This window comes from Fusarium coffeatum (genome assembly GCF_003316985.1).
Source record: "Fusarium coffeatum strain FIESC_28 chromosome Unknown BRIP53273_contig_274, whole genome shotgun sequence".
NCBI lineage: Eukaryota > Fungi > Ascomycota > Sordariomycetes > Hypocreales > Nectriaceae > Fusarium > Fusarium coffeatum.
Genome location: NW_022158065.1, coordinates 1 through 16,775, shown reverse-complemented (window position 1 = coordinate 16,775; position 16,775 = coordinate 1). Strand labels below are relative to the sequence as shown.

The following is a 16,775-nucleotide window of genomic DNA, read 5'->3' as shown; positions in this document are numbered from 1 at the left end:
GGTACGACAAAGAAGCCGATTCGACAAGCCACATCCGCTTCTGCCACGTGAGTGATGGTCCGATGGCTATTGAATTTTAGTCTGGATGAGGGTAGCTAAATCGTAAGAGACGAAATACTTCGGACAGTTTATGCTAGCTTGGGCTGGCGTTTAGGATATCCATATTACTGTTATCCTAAAGGTTATTGAAGTACCTAGGCACTGAATACTTCCGTTAACCGCTATCTTTTCACTCTTGTCTCCAGTAGGGAGAATGGCCCAGTAGCGGGTTTGGCTTGTTGCTATGGCTGTGGACTCTGAGGGCCCAATTTTATCGAACGCTGAAGGTCCAGGATCGGTAGTGGATCTATGCTCAACTCCTTGGTTGTATCTGCTAAGTTGGCTCATCACCCTTCGTTGCTAGCAACAATTCTTCATTTAACATCGCACTAAAGTCTTTCAACTGTTTTTGACATGTCTGGTAGGTCTGAGACTGAACGGAAGCAGTAGTGACACAAGCGAAAGCGATGTTTCGATGCCCGCTTAAGCCTTTAGACGAGGGTGGTGACGACGCAAATTAACATGATTGGATACCCAACCATAACACGATTCTTTAATGTTCCGACAACCACGTACAATATGTCACTGCTCTATAATAGCGATCACCGTTAACTCTGTCAAAAAATGATAAGTAACGCCCATCTAACCAACCCTGCGTCAATCCCTCCAAAACAAATTGTTGGTGAGTCCACAAAATCTCCTATTTCTTCATCTTTTTTGCCCATCTCCCGCAGAGGTTACATCGCCGACGGAAAACCATGCTCGAATCTTCGCCAACCAGGGCATCTGTTTCCAGCTCTAGAAACTAAATATCCACCACTCAGGTCCTGTTGCTGTGCCTTAGTACCTGAAACTCACCAAGATTCCCTGGAAATTGATTTTGCTCCGTTTCTCGTAAGCGGGCCAATAGATGGTTAGGCGAGGATGGAAGTAACCGTATACGCGTATAGACAGGCGCTTGTTCAGCGCTTCACCGTTGGGAGTTAGAACGCCTGCAACGAATAGATCTTTACGTTCGATCTCGTTAATGACCATTTCATTTAATGGTGTTTTAGGAGTTTGTTTGTGGTTACGAAACGACTGTTTCGCTCGCTCGTTTAGAAGGCATAAGGTCAATCTCGTTTACAAACAAAACTTCCTCGCCGAAATCATCCTGTCTTGGCACAGTCGAAATAAGCATAATTTTCCGTGACCCAGTTTCAAACGCCCTTGGCGACTAACCGCTTGAGCTGTCAGAACATGGGCATGAGACGTTTGACGTCGGACATTCGGCTCACTCTAACCAACCTCGGCCAGACCCTATTCTTATGCCATCGCTATAAGAACATTTCATCTCGTCTGTACTTTTTGTTTGTTTCTCTGCAAGTGCTACTTTGCTACTTTTTTTTTCGTTCTTTTTGTTCCGAGGTTATTCAACCTTTTCATTCGTTACCTTAGGCCGGCCTAAGTCATTCATTCAATCTTCTTCTTTTGCACGGCTTACCACATTCTTTTTACAAACAAACCTACTTCAAAATGCGCTTCCAAGCTTCTTTCGCGGCCCTTTTGGCTGCTGCCGCTACGGCTTCCGCTCAATCCGTCGCTGGAAAGGCGTACGGTTTCGCTGCTGGTGTTACCGGTGGTTCGGGCGAGGCTGTCACCCCTGCCACTGCTGAGGAACTCGCTGAGCTTCTTGCTGATGACACTCCTCGCGTTATCTACATTGATAAGGAGTTCGATTTTACTGGTCAGACCAAGACTGGTCCCGGTTGCGATCGCAAGAGCTGCAGCGCTTCCAACGGTGGTCAGCTCTACCTCGGAGATCTTTCTTGCGGTGGCGAGGACAACGTTGCCGTTGATTCCATTACTTATGATGCTGCTGGTCCTGAGCCTCTGGCTGTTGGTAGCAACAAGAGTATCATTGGTAACGGCAAGGCTGTCCTGAATGGCAAGGGTCTTGAACTCAAGAAGGGCGCCAGCAACGTTATCATCCAGGGCATCGAGATCACCAATCTTAACCCTGGAATCGTCTGGGGAGGTGATGGAATTGGAATTCTCGGAGAGAACGATGGTGTCTGGATCGATCACTGCAAGTTCTCCAAGATTGGCCGCATGTTCATCGTCAGCCACTACGACGGTGCGCGCATCACCATCTCCAACTCCGAGTTCGACGGTGTTACTGACACCTCCGCTTCTTGCAACGGCAACCACTACTGGACCATGATGTTCTACGGCAAGGGCGATCAGGTTACTCTGGACCGAAACCACTTCCACGACGTTGCCGGCCGAGCCCCCAAGCTCGGTGAGCCCGGTACCAACCTCTACGTCCACGCCACCAACAACTACTTCCAGAACATGAAGGGCCACGCTTTCGACGCTTACTCTGGCGCCAACGCCATTATTGAGGGTAACGTCTTCGATGGCGTCGACCAGCCTCTTACCAAGGAGGCCGCTGGTGTCAACACTCTCTTCGTTCCTGATGCCGCCGCTGCTGCTGCTTGCCAGGCCGCCCTTGGCCGTGCTTGTGAGCCTAACTCTGCTACTTCCAGCGGTGACCTCCCCGTCATGAAGGGTGAAAGCGGTCTTAACGCTGTTGCTCAGAACAGCAAGGATAACATTATCACTCCTGTTTCTGCCAGCGAGGTTGTCGGTCTTGTCGTTGGAAAGGCTGGACCCGCTGGTGTTGGCTCTGGTTCCGCCCCTGCCTCTGGTTCTGGATCTGAGAGCCCTGCTGAGTCCGCTCCTGTTGCTTCTGAGACTACTTCTGAGACTACTTCTGAGTCTGCTCCCACTCAACAGGCTCCCGCTCAGGACGACTACGAGCAGGCTGCTCCTAGCGCTGCCCCTCAGAACGATTATGACCAGTCTGCTCCTGCTGCTCCTAAGAACGACTACGATCAATCTACCCCCATTGCTGCTGAGCAGGATGATTGCGAAGAGGAGACCGCTTCCGCCCCTGCTGCTCAGGAGACTCAGACCACTCCCGTTGCTGATGACTGCGACGGCGAGTCTGACTACGAGTCCGAGTCCCCCGCCGTTACCCAGGCTGCTGCTGAGAGCAACACTGAGGGCGATTGTGACGAGGAGTCTGATTACGAGTCTGCCCCTGCTCCCCAGGAGACTGCCGCCGAAGATGACTGCGAGGAGGAGTCTGAGGCCAAGCCCGAAGCCCCCAAGGAGACTGCTGCTGAGGCTGACTGTGACGAGGAGAGCGACTATGACTCCGAGTACGCCGCCCCTTCAGTTGTCGCCCGAGCTGTCAATGCTCAGGCCGATTGCGATGACGAGTCTGATTACGACTCTAAGCCCAAAGAGACCGCTGCTGCTCCTGCTCCTCAAGCTGACTGTGACGAAGAGTCTGACTATGATTCTAAGCCCGCTGCCCCTAAGGAGACTGCTGCTTCTGCTCCTTCTACTCCCTCAGCTCAAGCTGATTGCGAGGAGGAGCCCGACTACGACTCCAAACCTGCTACCCCTAAGGAGACTGCTCCCTCTGCTCCCTCTGCTCAGGCTGACTGCGACGAGGAGTCCGACTACGACTCCAAGCCTGAAGCTCCTAAGCAAACCCAGGCCGCTCCCCCCGTCGCTGACTGCGATGACGAGGAGCCCACTGCCAAGGCTGAGCCCGCTCCCCAGAAGGACTGTGACGACGAGGAGGAGGGTGTCCAGGCCGCTGCCAAGGACACTCCTGCAAAGGAGACCCCCAAGAAGGAGGAGGCCTCTGGTTCTTCCACTGTCCAGATGTACGGCCAGTGCGGCGGTGCCAACTTCTCCGGCTCCACCAAGTGTGCTGCTGGAAGCACTTGCAAGAAGGTCAACGATTACTACTCTCAGTGTCTTGGAAACAGCCGTGTTCGTCGCTACATGCACACTTACGTCGAGAACGAGACTCAGCCTTAAATAGCTTACACTTGTATGCACTTCTAGATATTTATTATAGGGTATATATACTCATTGGCCTAGTGCCTTCAATTCAATTTATCGTTCCTGATCAATGTGACATCTTGTGCGAAAACTGTGGTCCATGGCTAAACAGCACTGCTGACTGAACTAGTGGGTAACAGAAGGAATATGCTCTAAGGCTTAGACTGCTAGAACAAAGTGGTCTAAAAGCCAGCCTAAGCGTCCGTAAAGTGACCAAATCTTTCGTCTCTTATGGTACGGCCAATTCCTCCGGCAGTCTGATGCTGGGTCAATTTATATACCTGGCCTTAACATCTGAAGCCAATCAACGATGTGTGCCACGTCGCCAACCTGACGCGAAAGGACAAGTTCACCAATGATTGTTCGAGGGTGCAACTGACTTTATCGATAAGCTGTTATCGATAGTGGAGCTACCCTATAGATCGCACACTTTTATGAATCCAGCATCTGTTCTATGTTCTATTCGAGATTGACACCTCTATACGACTCTACTGCTTGTTGTTAAATTGAAGTCATCTATTCCTAGTCCAAACGGAATGTTTTTATTTTGAAAGCTTGAGAGGGTTCGTTTGTGGATTTCTGGTGACTGCCACCTCGCAACGGTCGTGAGCGCCACAATTTGACAACACCGCTACAGACTCCAACAGACTCCGCGTTTCAAAGAACACCGCACACATGCATTGAGCTACTGCCAGTGTATCCATTATTGTCCGCGACCTTTTATCCACTGCAACGAATTGGAATTGATGGAAGCAAAGGACCATGAGAATGATCCTTGAATTGGTAGAGTGCTTGCATACTCTGCATAAAGTTGGTCTGTGCGACATGCAGCCATGCATAAACGTTGTCAGCGCTTAACTGTATTTGGTAGTCAAGGTAGCAATGCATTCCCACAGCAAAAACCAAGTTTTAAATTAATCCACCTCGTGATCATGTTTTTAACTCATGAACTACTCTTTAAACTACCCCAGATGAGACCAAGCCAAGAAGTCATCGTCATTGAACGTGCATCTGTATGAGGGATTTTGAACCACATGAAACAGTACTGGTTACAACGATTTGCCTCGGATCGGGTGGATTAGGCTTGACCGTTTGTTAGAGGGTATCCACTATCCCAGCGTAAGCGAGATCTGCTAGCCTATCGTAGATCATGATGGTGGCTTGACCTTTGACACGACTGACTTTTGGCTTTGACTTGACACGTACAGGTACATTGCATGACCCCAAACCTGCAGTAACGCCTGACCCAGTATGAGTCACGATACCCCATCAACGACTCCGTTTTGTCACAATATATAATAGAGAGTCACGATGGCATCTTTGTCTCTTCTTTTTGTTCTCGTTGATCACAAAGCCAAGAGAAAGCAATTGCAAGTGCCCGGATCGTTATCGTTATCTGATAGACAAAGAGTAAAATTGCGCAATTTCCCCAGCCACATCCCTCCCTCCCTCCCGTTTCTTTCCCTGTTCCCGTTGTCCCCCCTCCCCCGCCACAGAGATATCCTCTCCCCTTCTCTCTCTGTCCTGCTCTACTCTCACTGAGTCTCCCCTCTCTGAGTCCCCTCTGAGAGTCTCCCCTCATGACCGGTCTAGCCACACCTTTTCCATACCCCATGACTTGTTTACGCTCACCGCTCTTCTTGAAAATCCATTATTTGAAGCTACCGGCAGCACTACCAAGTTGAATTGGATTAACGAAAAGTAATTGATCTCTGGAATATCACAATTTCCTTTGGTCTTACAAAACAAACAAAACAAACAGTGACAGAACAAGACAAGACGCGCCGTTGGAACGCCAGGAAATTAGTGGCGACAATTATTATTTACATAGACCCTTGCAGAAAAACGAAAACAGTCACAAGCCCCACGTGGCTGACCAGTAATCTCCGGTCCTTCCCTTCCCTGTCCGTGTCGCGTCAAGTGAGTGACCTAGACCACCAAAACTTCAAGCAGGCATCAAGCCCCTTGCCAGTTGAATCTTTCAACTTTACACGCACTATTATTTGACCTCGTCCTTGGGTTGCCTAGGTAATAACCAAAATCTCCCCACTCTTGACCATCAATCGTATCATTCACTAATACAATACAATGTACAACAGCTTCGGTTCTCGTTAGAGTCAGGATATGCCTCTACAAAGCCGACTCAAAGTACCAGGGGTAGCAACAACTGCCAAAGCTCCAGAGCCTGTCGTCCGTGAGCGTGACGTCTCAGACTGGGAAGTCTTCACTGACGAAGAGTCTGAGAGCGAAGCATCGCAAAACACTGTTGACTTCGTCGTCCCTCCTCCTCCTTACAAGGTTGACGACCCCAGGCCTGTCTTCAACAGGCCCACGTTGGGTAGACCGCTTACGGACAGGCCTATAGTAGAGAGGCCTGTCCCAGAAAAGCGTCAATCCTCATGGCGGTCATGGCTTAAGCGGGACACTGTTGTTGTCCCTGAGCAACCGGAGGAACCTCTACGAAGTGAGAAGAAGGTGAAGCGTCATCGGCCTGACCCCGAGGCTGAGGAGCGAGATGCGAGGAGATCAGAACGTCGTCGTCGACACAAGGAGCATGAAGAACGTGATCGCGTTGAGAAGGAAGTCCGTGAGAAGGAACGTCGTACTCGTGAGAGAAGTCGAGAACGAGAGGGTAGTCCAAGTCGACACAGGCGGTCTAAGCGACGTGAGGGGGATGAGAAGGAAGTGAGAAGCGACGAGAAGGAATCTCGCCGGCTCTCACGGAAGCTCGGTGGTCGCAGCGATGATGATTATGAGATGGCCAGAGAAAGGCGTCGCGCTGAGAGAGATCGTCCTCCAATGGAGAAGCGACACTCAACATCTTACTCAATCAGGCATCGTACTCATGATGTCGGTGAGAAGGAAAGGCGACCATCCCGCGTCGAACCTGAGAGAAGACATTCGCATCACATGAGCAGTCGCGAGCCTTCACGAACTTCGCGAAAGGAGGTTCCCCGATCACCTGAGGAGGACATGGAGCGAGAGGCTCGACGCGCCGAGCGTGAGCGACGACGACTTCACAGCGAACGCAAGCCCTCAACCCCAATGAACATGAAGGGCAGCGATTCGGACCATCCCGAGAAACTTCGCTCTCACACAAGAAGTGCCGACCCCAATGAGAGACGTGAGGAACGACGTCGGGAGAGACGCAGTAGCCAAACGCTCAACCCGATGGAGAATGAGAGTCGCCGTCATCGACACCGGGACGATCCCACAAAGGTTTCATCAAGGAGGACAAGCTCTGACCCCGAGAAAGAGAGACTGAAGATGGAGGAGAAGCAACGTGAGAAACACGAGGAGCGTGGCAGAGAAAGAGAACGCGAGAAGGAGAATGAGCGCGAGAGACAGCGCTTGGAGATCAAGAGGCAGGCCGAGGAGAAGCTTCGAATGGAGGAAATGGAGAAGCAGCGCGAGAAGGAGAGGCTGGAAGAGGTTAAGAAGGCCGATGCCGCTAAGCGTGCTGAGGATAAGGCTCTTGAGCGTGAGCGACGAAAGGCCGAAGAGAAGAAGAGGGCGGAAGAGAAGAAGGCCGAGGAGAAGAAGCGTCTCGAAGAGAAGAAGAAGCTCATCGAGGAGAAGCGACGACAAGAGGAGAAGAGAAAGCGCGCCGAGAGCAAGCGCAAGGCCGAGGAGCGGGAGCGCGAAAGACTCGAGGAGGAGAATAGACTTGAGGAAGAGCGTCGTCTCGAAGAGGAGCGCAAGATTGAGGAGCGAAAGCGCGCCGAGGCTCTGCGCAGAGCTGAGGAGAAGCAGAAGGCTGACCAAATGGCCAAGGAGCGCAAGATCGCTGACGCTAGACGACGCGCCGAAGAGAAGGCTGCCGAGCGAGAGAAGCGCGCTGCTGAGCGCAAGGAGAAGGAAGCTCGTCGCGTCCACCGCAAGCAGGTCAAGGAAGACCAGAAGCGACAGGAAGCTCTCATCGAAGAGCAAGCGTACGTACACCCATCCATCGTTCACAGAATTGACATTGACCATCGAACAGAGCCAAGCCTGCTATCATCCCCAACAAGTGGCCCGCTCCCGGCGCCCGTCTCGGTCCTGGCCTAGGACCCATGCGATTCTCGGCTGCTCCCGCAGCAGCAGCAGCACCACCAGCCAGGAAGCCTGCGCCTCCCGCTGATGACAGTGACAGTTCAGACAGCGATAGCGACAGCGACAGCGGCGTTGACTAAGGAACCAGTCCCCTGATACGATGTATGCGGCGTTTAACGGATGATTTTGACGGACCAAGAGAAGGGCTCTTGGTGTATGAACTACAACACAACCACTCCACTCTAATGTCGGGATGAAAGAATGCCTGACGACTACTATTATTACCGACTAATCTGCTCGGAGAGAGCAACTATACCCTGACTACAGATGTAGTCCCAACTCCACTCAATACTCTAACTCAACTCTACTCAACTCACGCTCAATATGAGTCCATGAGTTTAATACGAATATGAATGAATCTGACCAAAGACTCTGTCTCTTGATTGCATTGTGAACAATTTGTGACAACTACTTAATCATAACTGCACCACCATCAACAACAAGATCCTGACCCGTAACAAACCCAGCATCAACCATATACTCCACCGCCATTGCAATATCCCAAGGTCTTCCAGCACGATTGGTAAGATGATCATCCACATCCTTATCCTCATTTAAATCCGCCCATTTAACGCCCTTCTCATCGCCCTCCTTTGACTCATGCGTAGCCTTGATGCGGCCCGGCGCAACGAGATTCACGCGAATACCAAACTGCTTGAGACTAACAGCCATGCTATGCGTAAGACCCAAAAGACCGGATTTGGCAGATGCGTAGCCTTCTTGGTTGGGATCGCTTTGCATTGCGCGGAAGGAGCCGATGTTGATGATACATGGTCCTGCTGTGCTGTGACTGTCCTCCGTGACAGGACCGGTATCCTTCTCATTCTTCATAAACGGCAGACAAGCTTGTGATACGGCAAACGGTGCAGTGAGGTTTGTATCGATATACGCCCTCCACTGATCCAACGTCTCGCGATCAAGCATAGTCTTCCCATCTTTCCAATGCGGCGCCGCAATACCGCCATTGTTAATCACCACATCGATCCTTCCACCTAAAAACTCCGCCGCTTGTTGAATCTTCTCATGAATCTCATCCGTATTGCGCAAATCGCAAAGCGCCGAGTCGACAAGTTTAGAGTCGTAGTAAGACTTTAGATGAGTGCGGGTTGTGTGCGTGAGTTCCTGCTCATCGATATCAAGGATGAAAACACGGTAGTCTTTCTCGAGGAAGTATCGAGCGAGAGTACGGCCGATACCGCGAGCGCCTCCGCTGACAACTGCTGTTTTAGGCATTTTGGAAGAGTGTTGATGTTGATGTTGGAGTGAAGTTGTTGAGGATGAGGATGACGGGTACTGTAGAGGGGACATCATGGGCACGTACTGAAGACGTCACAAGCTACGTCATGAAATCCATTTTTTCAGCAGAAGTTGAAATGCATCGCGATAAGAACTTATCTTCGTGCATGAGGCGTAGTGTATCACATTTCGACGAGATGATGGTGGTCTGATGAGTAGAAAGAGCGAGGGTGATGAAGGCACATCTGATACGCTCATGACACTTTTGTAATTATACACGCAAATGAATAAAGTTACCATCAAAGTTCAAGATACATATAGAAATCAAATCAAACGCTGCGCAACTGTTTAAAGGGATAAAAAAACCGTATTTCAACGGGGTTCATAATATTGCAGTGACGTTGACGCCGACCTTTAATGAGAGTGCAGACTCCACGGCAGTTGAGGCGAGTAGCTGAAGCACGTGCAAAGCCTCCAGCGTCCAGACTAGAGGAACGGAGGCAGCCCTGCATTTCAGCGCATCTCATATCACAGGGGATCCTTCCATGCGTTTCATGGAAAGCTGTTGGTTCCCAACGCCCAATTGTCTAGAAAGACTAGGTCGACTTTCACGAATCAAAAAGCTGTAGCATGTTGCTAACAGTGGGCCGTCAGGCGGCGCAGTGGACTCAGCCTCCGATTTTCAAGGCTGACTCGGCTAAGTCGGGTCCCACAGGTGTCATTGCGCTTCACCAACCAACATCAGATCACCTAAATGCATGCGCTTTCCATCTTGCCTTGGACTGAGTTATTTTCTTCCTTCTATCACACTGTTTTCTCACACTGTTTTCTCTAAAGATCTGGCACTTATTGAAAAGATCCTTAAGAAAAACCCTACAATGGACTACGTTCGCGACTTTCATATTTACGCTCTCGGCCTCTGGTGGATGTACCAAGGCCTCATGGCCCTCGACGACCCCAAAGAACATCTCAGCACCCAAGGCATCAAATCCACGAAATCATCAGACGACTACAGCAACTTTGCACCAGTATACATGCTTGGATTCAGAGATTTTTCCATGGGTATCTTCATTGTGGCTCATCATTACCACGACAACCTAACGGCCATTTTGACCTTGATCGGTATCATGGGCTTCATCAAGATTGGAGATGCCATTGTGGTCATTGCTGCGGAGGAGGAAAGCACCAGGAAGAAGGCAGTTCAAAATTTGGCCTGGGGTGTTGGACTCCTTGGGTGGCTTGTGTTTTTGGCGAAGAACTAAGTGTTGCTTGTTATGCTATAAGAGCCCGATTTTGGATAACATCGATCGTTGACAGGACCACTAGCATAGGTCGAGGCTTTATTAACTAATCTACAAGGGTTGGGAGAATCGCAGATGGCTGTTGAAACATGTCTGTAACAGCTTGACAATACGTACAAATCATGAGCCGAAGACCAACTTTAAGAACAATGAATGGTAGTTATTGGACCAAAGTTAAGCTTCTTAGACAGCTGTGCAAACCCCCAAGGCAAATCGTTCCACGTGAACCGGTCACTTTCCAACGCCGTAAACACATTCTCATAGACATTCGCCACTTCCCAGCTATCCCATATACCTTCGCGACGGCGAATCGAGCGCAAAATCCCAAGCGCCTTTGTCCTAATTTCCACATCCGGGCAAGAAGCGCAAATGGTAGAAAGCTCACATACAAGGTGTCCGTCAAATGTAAATGATGGCCTAGACTGGATATTCTCGATCAAAACGATCTCCTGAATCTTGTCAAGAATCATGTGGTATTCCTGTTTTTGGAAGCCTTCATCCTCGCATCTCGGCTGGAGAAACGCTGACCATGTAATTTGGAATAGCGACAATAGTGCCATTCTCCGGGCGTCATTCGGGCTTGGAGACTGAAATTGTTTTGAAGAGTTTAGCAACTGTAATCGCGAGTTCCAAGCAGAGAAGCATGGTCTCAGTGCTGAAAGAGCTTCTAGCGTGTCAGCAAAGTCAGGATTTGTACTCGCGCCGAGAAGTAGATTATCCGAAAGCGAATTTATAGCAGATAAACAGTCCTCGGCATCGTCCAAACTCGTAAATGGTACATCTGGTCTCCCTACGTCCAATGATATCTCAGCCAATTCAGCTTGTGGGAAAGACTCATCTCCCGTGAAGGCAGCAATGTTCTTGCTTAAAGATAAAAACATTTTGGACAACGTTGTAACGAGCTTGCGATCGATATGATTGTCGCCATATCCTGTTCTATTTCCAGACAAATCTTTGCCAGATTCGACGAGAGCAGAGAGATGGTTCAGCAACGGGTAGCCAGCCTTCAAGTGGCGAACTGAATCGGCATATCGCCTGTGCAAGTTCTCGATGCAAATAAATATGGTGCAGCAAAGCAGCGTGATCTTGATGTTCAGTCTTTTGTTCTCGGCCATGATTGGGCGTATGACAGAAATTGCCTGGCTGTACTTTTGACTAGCCTGCGTTTCGTAGTCAGTGGAATGAGCCATGTTGGGAAGCTGTCCAGGGTATGAAGCCAAGAATCGCTGGTGGGAAGCTCCCAGTGCGCAAAGGGCGTATTTCAGTGGTTTGCTGGTGTGGGATAGAGGTAGGATAATATCATGCCAAACCTCCCTTGTACCTCCAACCATTTCCAGGTCAGGAATTACCCACTTTCGGGCGTGATAGTAAAGAGCGTTATCGATCGCACCGAGCCTGATGCCATCTATTAAAGCTGACCGCAGGGAAGGCGGCGAAGAGACAACCGCGTTCTGATTCCATGGCGTATAAAACACAAGCTCGCTTCCCGTGTCATATGCTAAGTGCAAACCGCGATGCCCATAGCCTTCACATGTGAAGCGATCTTTCAAGCAGCGAAGACACGATGGGCTAGCTTCATCACATTTCAAATGTCGACGCCTGACGGTCGTGTTAGTGAAAGAGACAATCCAAAGGATTTAAAAGTTGGGGACTAACTTGCTATAGATTTGATTAGTCGCAATTTCCAGTGAGACGAAGGATGGGAATGGCTTGCTAAACCTACCAAGTGATGCATCCAGTCCTGACTCTAGGACCTTTGGCCCGTCGAAGCTTCTTGCGGGGCTGTTCTTGAAGAGCAGGGACCATTTTGTTTAATCCGTTTGTTACGAGGCGACTAATGATGGCCATGACTTGTATTTTATGTCTTTTTCTTTTACATGGCTGACTGCACTTTGCCAAGCCGGATTCAACCGTGTTTCAACCCAGGAAGTTGATCCTTCTACTCCACAAACACGAAGATCCTAAACTAATCTAGTCGTCATACTTTCATTGGTAGTTCCGTAAGTCAGTCCCACTGACCTTGGATAGTGGCGCTGATCTCTAAGTCAACTAGCGAAAACTTTATGAGCTAGTGATCCTTCGGTTGTGATGCTCGAATGGCATTTCTTCAACGGTGCTAAACGTTACTGGCCTACTTACGAGTAGCCTCCTATGCATACCCCGGCCCCACGATTTTCCTCCACCTTTGAAGCACGTATTCTTTCGTATGTTCTTCGAAGGGTCCTCGTATCTATATCTACTGACAAGCTAAATCCATGTTTCCGGGAAATGTTTAGACTTAGAGATACAACCTGGTACGGAATTCGCCGAATGTTGATAGAGGGATCCTATGAAGCAGATCAATCGACGCTTGGGTGATCTTCATAGTCCCGGTTTCTATCATCAAATGATATAAAAAGCATAGACAAGCAGTTCCCTCTCTCAAAGCTTCTCACATCAGAAAAATATCTTGTTGTCTTGGGCGTTCCATTTCTTCATCATGTCCACAATGTTTCAACCAAAACGCATATACTCCTTCCTACTACCCATCGCCTTGAAAGCGAGTGCACTTATCTTTCTCGTTATTCTCTGTTACCAAGCGTTTACTATTTACAGGGACAGCGAAGAAAGCTGGCAACCTCAATTCCCATTTCGTCGCCAGCAAGACTTTACTTCATTAATCAAACCTCATGGAGGAGACAGATGTCTTCCGCCATCGCTCCCCGATATTCCTCACGACGCAAAGATTTTACGAAATGCTTGCAAACAAGTATGGTCGCACCCCGAGTCGCCCCTTCGGATCGGCAGAGTCTCTGCCCATTTTGGGGATGTTCAAGAACATTACCAAAAGGCGTTGCATACCCACGCGCTGCACAGCGTAATCCACAACAATCGTCTCGACGTTATGTGTTCTCCCATGGTTGACTCACTCTGGAACAAGCCGGCATTCATTCTTTCTCTGCTATTGGATGAGATGTTGAAGCCTCCTTCTAAACGCCTGGAGTGGTTCTTCTGGGTAGATAGAGATACTCTAATACTCGATCAATGTCGCCCTATATCGAGCTTCCTTCCCTTTGAAGAGCCAGCCCTTGACGAGGAGACTAGTGAAGGTAACGACAGCGACGAAGAAGCCGCAGAGAAAGTCGGTGGAGAAAAACATCTCATAGTAACAAATGACTGGAACGGGTTGAACAACGGCGTCTTCCTAGTACGTGTCAATCAATGGGCCGTCGACCTTTTCAGCGACATAAACGCCTTCCGATATTACAGACCGAATGTTTCACTTCCTTTTACGGAACAAAGCGCCATGGAGATCGTCATGAAGGAGCCCAAATTTGAGCCTAACGTCCAGGTTGTCCCACAATACTGGTTCAACGCCTATCCTAAGGCCTCACCAGGCGACTTTGAGACCAAGACGGACATGGAAGGCTTAAAACCCTACCATGCCCGTAGGGGAGATTTCCTCCTTCACTTTGCAGGACGCGGGGGAAGAGATAAGCTTATCAATGAATGGACGGACATGCTAGTTCCTAGAGGTGGCTTGTGGCTGCCTGAAGAGGTTCAGCGAGACAACACCAGGGGAATTAGTAACTTTTGGTCTCGGTTCGGATAGATCTATCGCGTGGTAGTAAAGAAGGACAACGACATATAAATCATATCATTGAAGGATTGAGGGATGACAGGACATGCACTGGTCTAACAGGCAGTCTTAATATATGGTAATCTCGGTAAACCAGTACCATGGCCATTGTTGGGGCAAGAAATGATGATCAAAGGGTGGGCTCTACTGCTGAAGTTAAGCACCTATTCGGGTACTTGTCCTTTTGGTAGATTATGTAATAAATAGCATGTCAATATCTTAACTTATTGTCCTTTTCATAAGTAATAAGTTCCTTGTCCTAAGTGAAGGATAAGCAAACATGACGAAATCAGGGCTCTCTTGTTCAGCTTCATGCCGGTATCACCGAGGGTAGTCAGAAACCAGCAGTCAGCATGGCCCACCCCAGTGTTTTGAGCAATAAGATGCGTTGAAGAAAATCGAGCTGAAGAAATAAGCAAGGAATAATATTACTGCCTGCGGTCGAGGCCCTGATGATGACGCCACAAACAACTCTCACAATAATTTATCCAATTACTGCTTTGGACTCTCGGATAAAGTCACAGATCAGTACGAATGACCTGGTTGCCCGAAATGCAGTCGGGAGTCGCGAACTCCGCCTTTTGCGCCTCGTCGACGTTGTCTTCACCATACGAACAACTGCCGTTTCTACAACTTCACAAAGATGATTTGGCGGTGGAATGGGACGTCTGGCTGCTGATACCACGGCGAAGGGCCCTTGAACATCATGCAAGGGTGTGTTGACTGCCGCTTAGATAGTGCTGAACATGGTTTATTGGTCATTGTGCTTTATCCCCACGACTATAAAGACTCGATGGCTTTTCTCTCAACAAGGACATCGCCTCAATAATTCAGATCATTTCAAACACTTTTATCACCCCTGACATCGTCGCTTCAAGCTAACATCTTCCCAAACTAACCATCAAAATGCCTTCGGAATTTCTCGGTGGTCATCATTGCGCTCAGTTGATAGCTAAGCCTGGCGAGAATCGCCTAGCTCTCGAGAAGGAGTACTATTGGCCTAATGGCTCGGAGATTGTTGTCAACATGTGGGGGTATGCCATATTCTAGTGTCCATGATTTCACATTTGCTAAAGAGCTACAAACAGGCAGAGCGACTTCGTCCGGAGCAAGGTCATGCAGGTAACCATCCATACAATAATGCTCACGAGATTACCTGATACAGATGCTGACTCGGATCAGTTTGCTAACGAATGGACCCGCTATGCGAACATAACCTTCAAATGGATGGAGCGCGACGCCCCTGGTGATTCCGACATCCGCGTCTCCTTCGACCGAGATGGCTACTGGTCGTACATTGGCACCAATTGCCATGCTATCAGCCAAGACCAGCCTACCATGAACTACGGTGGGATGACAGATGACATGACCGACCTGGAGTTCAGTACAGCTGTGTGCCATGAATTTGGTCACGCGCTTGGCTTCATCCATGAACAGGCGTCCCCAGTTGCTAACATTCAATGGAATAAACCAGTTGTGTATGAGTATTACAAAAGGGTCCATGGATGGGACAAGGATGCTGTTGATTGGAACCTGTTTGCATCCGCGAAGCAAGAGGACGTTATCAACTCGAGATACGACCGAACATCTATCATGTGAGTCTCCTGCCTATATCCTCTCAAACCTGTCACTCTGCTCGCTCTAAGTATTATTGGTCCCGATGTATGCATGCTGATATGGATCAAGGCAATACTCCTATGATGCTAGTATGACACTCGATGGTTCCTCCGCACCATGGAACCGAGTCATCTCCAGCCTTGACAAGGTCTTCGCCATGCGACTATACCCCAAGGATGGTATCCAGCGTACTACTACAGACGGTGTCTACTTCATCAACCGTGAACGCAACGGGCAAGAAGCATCTGGAATCGCGTACTACTCGCACTTCGGTAACAATGACGGTCAGCAGCCTGATACCTACGTCGAAGTTTCCAATGGATCTTTTGCTTGGTGGGAGAATGGCGGAGAAGGTACGTTGCTCTCATTTCCTCTCTGGCACCAGATAACCACGAACTTTGAAGACACACTTACTGACCAATCCGCAGCGACCTTCGGTGGAAGCGGACATGTCATCAAGTGGAACTTGGCTGATGATGCTGGACGATCACCACTCTATACACGAGTCGGATTTGCAGATAAAGAAGGCGAGAAGTGGAATGTTTACCGCGATGACAGTCGTGTCTTGTTTGAGCAGGATGGATGGCAGTTTCGTGCTATGTTCTGGGCCTTCTGAAAGATCTGAGAACTTAGTGATAGCCTCCAGCAGCGGATACTGGAATTGGTGAGCTATGGCATTAAGACATTGAGGACTTATCTGGTACTTTAAGTTAGACTTTGAATTCTATAAGTATTTTACATCGTCTCTAAATCTTACAGGTCATTCAGACCGACGCGTTGAATTTTGTATCTTTTAATGATCTCAGCACCACACAAGCGATATAGGTCTAACTCGGCTGTGTCTCTACCACATACGACCATACCTACCAGAAAATACGGGATCCCGTCCGCTCTCCCATAGTCAAGCTGGTAAGGGGCGGATTAGTAGTTGGGTCGGTGACGACCAGCGAATCCCCGCTGTTGTATGT

The 16,775-nt window shown here is 49.2% G+C and overlaps 7 protein-coding genes across 7 annotated transcripts; 5 read left to right on the top strand and 2 right to left on the bottom strand.

Annotated features, from left to right (window-relative positions):
* Nucleotides 1-1,554: 1,554 nt before the first annotated feature.
* On the top strand, nucleotides 1,555-3,918 carry FIESC28_09920 (uncharacterized protein; the record flags this gene model as incomplete). Its single annotated transcript, XM_031164055.1, has 1 exon — nucleotides 1,555-3,918. The coding sequence occupies one exon, from the start codon at nucleotides 1,555-1,557 to the stop codon at nucleotides 3,916-3,918; it is 2,364 nt and encodes a 787-aa protein (XP_031011842.1).
* A 2,148-nt stretch (nucleotides 3,919-6,066) lies between these two features.
* FIESC28_09919 (uncharacterized protein) lies at nucleotides 6,067-8,114 on the top strand (the record flags this gene model as incomplete). The annotated part of the gene is made up of 2 exons (XM_031164054.1): nucleotides 6,067-7,874; nucleotides 7,925-8,114. The coding sequence occupies 2 exons, from the start codon at nucleotides 6,067-6,069 to the stop codon at nucleotides 8,112-8,114; spliced, it is 1,998 nt and encodes a 665-aa protein (XP_031011841.1).
* Nucleotides 8,115-8,442: 328 nt separating this feature from the next.
* Nucleotides 8,443-9,267, bottom strand: FIESC28_09918 (uncharacterized protein; the record flags this gene model as incomplete). The annotated part of the gene is made up of 1 exon (XM_031164053.1): nucleotides 8,443-9,267. The coding sequence occupies one exon, from the start codon at nucleotides 9,265-9,267 to the stop codon at nucleotides 8,443-8,445; it is 825 nt and encodes a 274-aa protein (XP_031011840.1).
* An 881-nt stretch (nucleotides 9,268-10,148) lies between these two features.
* On the top strand, nucleotides 10,149-10,532 carry FIESC28_09917 (uncharacterized protein; the record flags this gene model as incomplete). The annotated part of the gene is made up of 1 exon (XM_031164052.1): nucleotides 10,149-10,532. The coding sequence occupies one exon, from the start codon at nucleotides 10,149-10,151 to the stop codon at nucleotides 10,530-10,532; it is 384 nt and encodes a 127-aa protein (XP_031011839.1).
* A 179-nt stretch (nucleotides 10,533-10,711) lies between these two features.
* On the bottom strand, nucleotides 10,712-12,377 carry FIESC28_09916 (uncharacterized protein; the record flags this gene model as incomplete). Its single annotated transcript, XM_031164051.1, has 3 exons — nucleotides 10,712-12,170; nucleotides 12,228-12,230; nucleotides 12,295-12,377. 3 exons carry the CDS (start codon nucleotides 12,375-12,377, stop codon nucleotides 10,712-10,714), a joined length of 1,545 nt encoding a protein of 514 aa, XP_031011838.1.
* Nucleotides 12,378-13,059: 682 nt separating this feature from the next.
* Nucleotides 13,060-14,163, top strand: FIESC28_09915 (uncharacterized protein; the record flags this gene model as incomplete). The annotated part of the gene is made up of 1 exon (XM_031164050.1): nucleotides 13,060-14,163. The coding sequence occupies one exon, from the start codon at nucleotides 13,060-13,062 to the stop codon at nucleotides 14,161-14,163; it is 1,104 nt and encodes a 367-aa protein (XP_031011837.1).
* Nucleotides 14,164-15,096: 933 nt separating this feature from the next.
* Nucleotides 15,097-16,423, top strand: FIESC28_09914 (uncharacterized protein; the record flags this gene model as incomplete). The annotated part of the gene is made up of 4 exons (XM_031164049.1): nucleotides 15,097-15,224; nucleotides 15,279-15,785; nucleotides 15,877-16,160; nucleotides 16,236-16,423. 4 exons carry the CDS (start codon nucleotides 15,097-15,099, stop codon nucleotides 16,421-16,423), a joined length of 1,107 nt encoding a protein of 368 aa, XP_031011836.1.
* Between the last annotated feature and the right edge of the window lie 352 nt (nucleotides 16,424-16,775).